Source organism: Eriocheir sinensis, unplaced genomic scaffold (assembly GCF_024679095.1).
Source record: "Eriocheir sinensis breed Jianghai 21 unplaced genomic scaffold, ASM2467909v1 Scaffold901, whole genome shotgun sequence".
In the NCBI taxonomy this organism is placed as follows: domain Eukaryota; kingdom Metazoa; phylum Arthropoda; class Malacostraca; order Decapoda; family Varunidae; genus Eriocheir; species Eriocheir sinensis.
The window spans coordinates 121318-131041 of record NW_026112277.1 but is presented as its reverse complement, the minus strand read 5'-3'; the positions used below and the strand labels follow the sequence as shown (position 1 = coordinate 131041).

General features: G+C 49.6%; 1 protein-coding gene across 1 annotated transcript; it reads left to right on the top strand.

The window, feature by feature from the left end:
- Positions 1-259: 259 nt before the first annotated feature.
- LOC126994873 (uncharacterized) lies at positions 260-1743 on the top strand. Its single transcript, XM_050854138.1, has 2 exons — positions 260-377; positions 461-1743. Exons 1-2 carry the CDS (start codon positions 262-264, stop codon positions 1692-1694), a joined length of 1350 nt encoding a protein of 449 aa, XP_050710095.1. The 5' UTR covers positions 260-261; the 3' UTR covers positions 1695-1743.
- The last annotated feature ends 7981 nt before the right edge of the window (positions 1744-9724 follow it).

The window sequence follows — 9724 nt, the reverse complement described above, 5'->3', positions numbered from 1 at the left end:
GCTGTATTCCTGAAGTAGTTACATAGATATGCGTTATATCGTACTGTATTTGTCATTTTATATTTGATAGTGATTTTACGTGGAAATAAAGGCGAGAGTAGGGTAAAGTGGAGGGTGATAACGAGCGTGAATGATGGCAGTCAGGTAGTTTGATGATGTCGAGCATTTGGAACAGACCCGAGATATCTTTTTGTGACCTGGCTTACAGTTACAGTCCAATAAACTCTGTCGTACACGACGGTGGCTCCAAGGCTGCACAATATGGCATACGTTATACGTCATTGTCCCCGTGGGTGCAGGAACGGATTTGTAATGAGGCTTTTCTCCCTGTATGCTATGGAGAAAGCAGACAACCGGCTGAGGGTCCGTTTGGATAGGTATGTATCGTTTATGGCAACATTACTGAACCCATTCATTGCCATTACTAGAGGTGTTATAATACTGACTTATCGCCAAACAGGGTGTATGACAGGGTCGCTGATGCAGTCGGGATGAGCGTAATGGCGGTACGGATGATGGTGCACCGGCAGCACAGCACGAAATGTCAGCCTGGGACACCACCACCAACGCCAACTGCGACACCTCCCACAACACCGCCAGTCTTCGACAGTTTCACTGTCGGTGCCATTCGTCGCAAAGTGTACGGAAAGTTCGCCGCTAAACAAGCTATAACAATAGCTTCCCTGACGGAGGACCTGAAGACGGCGTGCATCATCCCGGAGGGAACCTCGCTCACGTCGATGTGGCGACTCCTTCATAACATGGGATTCCGCTATAGGACATCACAGCGGAAGATGTATGTGAGGAAGGAGTCCCTGGATGTCGTGTGCCGACGGATTAGTGCTCTCCGGGCACTCAGACGGCACCGGGAGGATGGGAGGCAGGTGGTGTATCTGGATGAGACGTGGTTCACCACCAGGATGCACCACAGCATGGAGTGGGTGGACAGCACCCAGCCTGCCACTAGCGACATGTACAGCCGTCAGGTGCCACCCGGAGAAGGGGAGCGCTTTGTGGTGGTCGCAGCTGGGACAGCCGATGGTTTTGTGGAAAATACGTTCCTTTGCTTCCACACCAATACAACCAGCGGTGACTACCACGGCGAGGTGAACGGGGATCTCTTCCTTCGCTGGCTCACATCACAGCTCCTGCCATCGCTGGCTGAGCCGTCAGTACTGGTGCTGGACAATGCACCATATCACAGCAAGCTGACAGAGGAGAGTCGCTGCCCCACTACCGCCACCAAGAAAGGGGATCTTATTAAATGGCTGGAGCAATACAGGGTGCCCTTCCCACCACACGCGACACGGCCTGAGCTCCTCCTCATATGCAAACAACACCGACCACAGCCACAATACATCGTCGACAACACCATCCGCATGTGGGGCCACGAAGTCGTCCGCTTGCCACCAGCTCATCCAGAGCTTAACGCCATAGAGCAGGTGTGGGGGCACATGAAAAGACACGTGCGCTCGTCCTTACACCGTTTCACCCGGGCGGACCTGCAGGCCAGGCTGGAGGAGGCAAGGCTTTCTGTCACGCCAGAGGTGTGGGCGGGTGCGGTGCGGCGATCCCAGAGCTTTGAGGAGGAGTACTGGTCCACGGACAACATACACCAAAGCGTAGATCCTGTCATCATAAACCTCGACAGTGATGACGAGGATGACTTATTTTTGGAAAGCGACGGAGAGTAAAATAAAATGTATTTACTCATGTTTGCATGACTTGCCACCTCATCATATATTCGCTTCCATGGTCTACTATGAACTATTAAGTAAACCTCGCTACAACCTCCACTTCCCTTTCCTATGAAATATTTATAAATTGTTATAACAGTAATAATAATAATAATAATAATAATAATAATAATAATAATAATAATAATAATAATAATAATAATAATAATAATAATAATAACAATAATAATAATAACAATAATAATAATAACAAAACAACTCCATCAGCCTACTGCTTGGGCACCCATTTCCAACTCTAGGCTAAGATTTCAGCCAATGAATTATGTTATGAGCATTTAACGAACAAGAGGACATACATTAACACATTACGCATACGTCAGTTCTGTTATGGATAATAAATGGCCCAGTGGTAGGTGTTTTCATAAAAGAGAGAGAGAGAGAGAGAGAGAGAGAGAGAGAGAGAGAGATCTCGGGTCTGTTCCAAATGCCCAACATCACCAAACTACCTGACTGCCATCATTCACGCTCGTTATCACCCTCCACTTTACCCTACTCTCGCCTTTATTTCCACGTAAAATCACTATCAAATATAAAATGACCAATACAGTACGATATAACGCATATCTATACAACAACTTCAGGAATACAGCATGCACCAGTGGTAGGTATTTCCATGAGAGAGAGAGAGAGAGAGAGAGAGAGAGAGAGAGAGAGAGAGAGAGAGAGAGAGAGAGAGAGAGAGAGAGAGAGAGAGAGAGGTGGGCGGGGCCTGGGGATATGACGTGCTAATGACGTCACGGTGGCCCTGTCCGATTACTTTCGTGTCATTTCGCGAGTTCCCTTCAAGTGTCAAGAGTATGTGCCTTACTCACACCCCTCTGATAATGAACTATGCTGCCAAATATTAGCGGAGGGTGTGAAACATACTGTGGCAAAGCATCATAGTGATCCAACAGATAGTTACCGAGATATTCCAGAAAAACGATATAACACAGCCTCTGAAATCCATAGTAGCATGTGTATATAACACATGTTAAACCAAGATATCACTACAAAATAACAGCAGAGAGAAGACGAGACGTTTTATCTAGAGTCGAGACTTTGATATTCCGCTCCTCCATCAGCATCCACGTGTGAACGTGTGGGCGTCACGTGACCACGGTTTCGAAACACACCACCTAAATTATGCCCCTACAGTTGAAGGACCATCAACTCCAAATAAGTATATGCCACTTTACCACGGCACTGCCATGATTCACAATAGTAAGTTAACAGTAACCCACAACAACCTCTTACATGTGGGTTTCTGCTATCATAACACAGTGTGAACTATTGAATGGTGGTGTAGTGGGCAGGCAAGCAAACCGTTAAATAAATCTCTCTCTCTCTCTCTCGTGTCACTCCTTGAGGCCAGCACCATTTGTAAACAAGCTTGCGAGAGGGCTCTCTGATATTGTGCTTTTCCTGGAGGATCTAGAGACCTGTCACTGCCAAGCTCAGGCCCAGAACACCAGTAAGACTCAGAGAGCCTGTACGTTCCGTTGTGGGATGTAGTGGGTCTGGACTTAGTCTGTAGATCTGTCCAAAATCTACACACTGGTCCTGGGCCCCTCTCGGTCGGGCTACTTGCCACTGCACATGCGCAGTAGGAGTGTGACGTCACATCGTCATGGCAACGTCGTCCCTCTCCTGCTGCTGGTGACGTCACTGCCGCTCCACCATGGAATACTCGGGACCTGAGACGCTGGCTCAGCTTGAAATGGACCTTGCTCTCAGTGATGACGAGGATAGTGATACCCATGCCGAGAATCACTGGCCGCCCCTAGACCAACATGGGGTCTTGTCAGCTGCTGCTACGTCATCCAACCCCGCTGGCCCGCGCCACCCTGCCGCCGTCGCCAACAAACGCCCTGTGGACTTCTCGTCAGACAGCGGCAGCGACTCACTGCTCCCAGCCTCCAAGACTCCGAAACACAAAGGGACGAACCCTGAACGCCCGTCAGCTTACCCACTCCAATCTACAGCACAGTCATCCGTGACGGGCACACTCAGAGCGGCCGTTGCGCTCCCCCCTGCTGAGCGCCCGCCACCACCCCCCTTTGCCCCCTTGCTCCCGCCTTCAATGCAGCCACCACCGCCCCGTGCTCCTGCCTCAGCACCCCCTGCGTTTGCACCGCGAGCAGACTATGCCAAGCTAGTCTTTCAAGAAAACCCATCGGGGGATACAAAACTCCGTTGGTTGTCAGAGCTTAATAAAGCCTTTCACTTAAATCGCTGCCTGGCTGAGGTAAAAAATGTCTGCTGTGACGTCACGCTACGTCTACATCTCCAGGAAGCGTGAGGACATCATAGAGCGGGTCATGAATGGAGAGTTTCTGTCTCTGAAGCTTGACTTGCAAGACTCCCTTGAAAGGCTAAGAAAATATCCCAGCTACCTCGTCACACGTTATCCCGTTGGTGTAGAACCATCGCTGGCCAAGGATCTGCTCGGAGTCCATTCTACACGGCAATTCCATGTCAACGGTGATGCCCTCACAGTGCCCCACCACCACCACCCCCTTCTACGTCATCATCGACCAGTGAGCCACCCGTGCTGCCCGCACCCGTTACCGCTCACTGGGAATGTCCTCGGTGCCACGAAAAGGGAGTGAACGTGTGGCACGGATGTGCCAAACGCCGGGTCAGGCCCGCATCCCCTCCCGCTCCCCCGCCAGCGTTGTCGCACGCCGCTCCCACACCTGCTTCACGTGACTCAGTCTCACCCTCACATCATGCCAAAGTTGTTGCCCTTCGTGAAACCGTCTCCTCCCTTACGTCGAAAGTTAACAACCTAACAGCACGGCTGGATTCCCTTGAGTCTCGATTGGATGAACTGGCTTCAAAATTCACCACCACAAAAGCCAAGCTCGACTCTCTTCGTTGAAGCTCACCTGACCCTGATCACCAACGTCACCACACTCACCGAGAGGATGGACACCCTCGTTTCTACCGTGGAGAGGCTGACCGAGGGGAGGGCAACGCCTCCTCCTCCTCGTGGAGCACAACGTACTGAGGCACGCCCAACCACCCCCGCCACACACACCGCCACGCGCATTTCCCGTAATCCTAGGAATAGACTTCGATAGGTCAATGGAGCTTAAGATCATCTCTTGGAATGCGCGTGGCATAAGGAACGTCGCCAGGCTTGCTGCTCTAAAGGGCTATGTATACCAACATCATCCATCCGTAGTCTTCATTCAGGAAACTTTTGTTGGTCCTCTGCTAGGTGACAGAGATGCTTCCCCACTTACTGGTTACGTGTCCTATGTTCATCCTGTAAGGAATGGACTTACCAGCTACGTGCACGCCTCTGTCACTCATAAACTCATACAAACATCAGCGGGTGAGGGCATGACATAACAGCTGCTGGAAATAACCTTCGGGAATGGCAAGCTTCACCTCTGTAATGTGTACTCCGCTCCGGGAATAATACAGCTGGATGACCTGCCGCCTCCATCGCTTCACGGGATGATATACATGGGCGATTTTAATGCCCGTCACCCTGACCTTGGTGACGCCTCTCCACTCCCGAATCGGAATGGGCTTCGTCTTCTCAACTACATCAAGCGCCACCGACTCAGCCGCTGGGACACTGGAGGAGCCACTCACTCACACGGAGGCACGTTGGATTACATAGTCACATCCGGTCTTGTGGCGTCCCATGTCAAGTGCTCATCCATCCCTGTGCTGTTCTCAGACCATGTTGCCCTCAGCTTCTACTACTCACTGCCATCCACACCACCTGTCACACATACCCGCACCCGCGTCATCATTCCCCCGAAATACTGCCCCACTTAAATCTCTTACGTGACCGACCTGCTCCCTACCTTCAACTTTGATTCCCCTGATGCACTCTATTCCTCTCTTGTGAGATCAACACATGACTTCTACAGCCATTACGTCACCAGACCACACATCAAAAGGCGCCCTGGAGCTGACACCAAGACGCTCAATGACCGATTGCTTCAGGCGGAAAGGAAGGCAGTGCAGGATGGCCTTGCCTTTCAAAGACAACCAACTCCCGACCATCTTCACCAATACCAGAGATCCAGAGACGAATTTGTGGCCCTACAGCAGTGTGTTCAGCGAGACTCATGGCAGTCACTCACCAGCAGCATCAATCACCTTACTAGTGTAGGCTCCAAGTGGCACCTCATCAATAAGCTCATCAAGAGGAAAGCCCCTACTGCTCTCCACCACTGCCCAGCTGAATATGCCCAGTTCCTTAATGAAGCCTGGTCCGAACAGTCAAGAGCCACCAGCCTCCCTGCACCTGTTCGGGACGCTCTCGCCACTGGGACATGCCATCGTTCTCTGCGTCTGATGAGTGCGCTACTGCGCACAGATGAGGATGATGATGTTCTAATCACCGACGATGAACTCAGCCGTGCCCTCCTGAAGGGCAAGTCTACAGCTCCGGGGGAGGATGGCATTACATACGCAGTTCTGCGTCTTCTCCAGCAGGTCCCTGGCAACCCTCTTCTTCGCCTCTACAATCTCTGCTTTCGGAGAGGACACGTGCCTCCAGCATGGACTTCCAGTATCATTGTACCCATCCCCAAGCCTGGCACTGATAAGTTTCGGCCTATCTCACTAACGTCGTGGTTCAGTAAGGTGCTTGAGCGCATATTCCTTGCCCGTCTAATGTACCGTCTCCAGCCCAACCTCTCTAATAGCCTCTGTGGTTTCCTGCCGCAGAGAGGGACTCATCATTGCCTTCTAGAGCTTTACTTCCGCCTCTCCTCCACTAGTGTTGTTGCATTCCTGGATCTGAAGAGTGCTTTTGATACTGCAAATAGAGAAATTATCCTTGATCAACTTGTTGACTTTGGCGTGAAGGGACGTTTACTGAAGTGGATACAGGGATACCTTTGCAATAGAACTGCTCGAGTCCTTTTCAAAGGAGCGTGCAGCACACCCAATAGCTACGAACTGGCCACTCCCCAGGGAGGTGTTTTTAGTCCATTTTTGTTTAATGTCCTTATGCACCGCGTCCTCTCTCTCCTGCCTAACATCCCGGAAACTACAGTGACCTGTTATGCCGATGACATTTGTATTCACTCAACCTCTCCCCAAGATCTCCAGCTCCTCCTTAACAGTTTCTATGATCCATCTACTACTTGTGGCCTTGTCATATCTCCAGAAAAAAGTAGGATATTTTTATATCGCATTCCGAGAGCACTTCCACACTTCACCATGGGAGGTAGAGTTGTCCCTCACTGCACAAAGTACCTCTACCTGGGTGCACCTGTTCGAATAACCCCAGCCATACCTGCACGGCAACGAATCCATCCCATCGTGCAAGACCTCCTGGACAAACTGCAGCAGCGCTTCGCCCCCGTTAAATGGCTTGCCAACAATGCCACTGGAATTGCCATCCATATTGCCAAGACCATCTACACCCTGTTCCTGCGCTCGGTTATTGACTACCTTTCTCCTGCGTTATATCAGCTTCCACCATCGTCACTTGAGCCTCTAGAGAGATTCCAAAACCGGGTCATGAGATTTATTCTCGGTTGCTAAGCCCCCACCAGGGTTGTTAACATGCAGTCAGAACTCAACTTGTCACCACTTGTTGATCAAGTCTACACTAACGTCACCTACTTTACCGTAAAGTGTCTGCGCTCACCCCACCTTGCACCTCACTACTCCAACGTCATTAGAGTAGCGCTGGTCCCAGACGCACCACGACACTTGATTCGACCGGGTGGCTGCAACCTCATCAAGAGGGTGTGTACCACTCTAACCAGGTTCAACATTGATGTCCCTGCTACGGAAATCGACCCGACTCTACCGCCTTGGCGGGTACCTCTGCCAGCTGTCTCCTATACTCCAGCCTCCAAAGTTGACCCCCCGTCCCTACAGAAACAACTGGCTCTGGAGACTATCGCCAGCGTGACTGGTTTGGCTCCCTCCGCTCACCACCTCTACGTTGACGGATCTGTGCAGGCAGACGGGAGTGCAGCGTGTGGCGTGTTCTCTCCCACCATTGACCCGCCAGGAGGTGGCAGATGTGCCGGCCGCAGACTCGCCAATGCGTCCACTTCCACCTATTGTGAGCTCCATGGCCTCCTGGATGCCACGACTCTTCTCACTCAGGAAAGAATGAACGGAGTGATTGTCTGTGACTCCCAGTCAGCGCTTCACGCCCTCTCCTCTCCGCGACCAGTGTGCCTTAGTGTAGTGAATAGGATACATCATCAGCTAGCCATAGCCCGTGATTGTTCCCTTGTGATAGCTTTCCTATGGGTACCCTCTCATGTTGGACTTGCGGCCAATGACACCGCAGATAGTCTAGCAAAGGCTGCTTGTGCCCTGGTCGATACCGATGTGCCTGCCTTACCCTCTCTTCAGTGCTATAGACACTTACTGAACTCTGCCTCGCATGCCTTAGTAGTGCAACGAAGAAACGCTGAAAGAGGCGACAGTGTTTCCATAAGACACTATGAACATTTTGTTCACTACACCCACAAGTATCGTCGCCACGAACTCATGGTGCGGCAACACAATGTGGTGAGTGCCAGGCTAAGGCTGGGGTACCGACCGTTGTGGCAGGTGTCACAGGCGGTGGATGTACCTCATCACTCCTCGTGCAGACTGTGCGACCTTCCGGCAGCCAATACCATCCGCCACTATTGTTTAGAATGTCCCGTCGTTAGACATCTGCTGCCACAGGACCAAGATTTGATCAATCTTTGTAAATATTTGTTAAAGGATGATATTTTGGATGAAATTCTTGTACAATATCCACACTTTGGTGGATACTGAAAGAACTCTGCATTTGTTTCTTTATTTCTTGTGTGTGTGTGTGTGTGTGTGTGTGTGTGTGTGTGTGTGTGTGTGTGTGTGTTGTCTCCTATGTACCCTGATGTGTACCTGATTCACTACTATTTAGACCATGTTTATTGTGAAACCTTGTCTAATGTCTCCGCAATATTGTATTTCCTTATTTTGTACTTGTCTGACGTCCACTGGGCGTAATAAATTGATCAAATCAAATCAAATCTCTCTCGTGTCTGAAGAGAGAGAGAGAGAGAGAGAGAGAGAGAGAGAGAGAGAGAGAGAGAGAGAGAGAGTGCACACGTTCACACGTAAATGCTGATGGAGGAGCGGAGCATCATCTCGACTCTAGATAATACGTCTCGTCTTCCCTCTGCTGTTATTATTTTGTAGTGATATTTTGGTTTAACATGTGTTACATACACATCCTACATTTATTTTCACCTCTTAATTAAGAATAAAGCCTCCCTTACACTTCCTGAATAGCGGTGAACCTCTCCGCCACTCACACCCGAGCACGACGAACACCGTTCATTCACAACACTTGAGTAGTACTACTGCGACGTTGCCGGTTGGGGGGAAGGCTTACCACAGTGGGTACATGAACTCATTTCCGCGACTGTACCACAATCCTTTAATGTCAAAAGAGATTGTTTAAAAGGAGTAATGCTCTGTATAAGAGTTTTGAGTCTGCAAAGGTTGTGAGAGAGTTGAAAGAGTCGAAGGAGAAGCAAAAGTTTTGCTACCTAGTATTGTTGGTATTAAGGAGTATGGAGGCGTAATTCGTAGCCTTAAAATGTCAACACACAAAAAAAATTCCGAGATGGGGCTTGTCGATATGTAGCTTGTGTGTGTAAAGGTAAGGAGTGATTTGAAAGAGGTAAAAAGAAATAAAAAATGGCTATTAATTTTGTAACGCCAGAAAATGCTTGCAATTTCCGAGGTCTAATGTTCGATCAATGTTATGAGTGAGTTGCGAGAGGTAGGAAGCTAAAAAAGAACGGTGATACTTAACTTGTCATAGCTATTACATTACTAACACTATAAATGAGTTAATATTCGAGTTCTTGTAAGGCCGCCATAGCTATTAAATTAAGAACAACAACACAAAAAAGGTGTTAATTTCCTACGCCTCGTGAACTGTGAATTGTGAATGAGCTGCGAAGTGGAAAAAAAAAATCATCCAAATTGTCACACTCATTAAGACA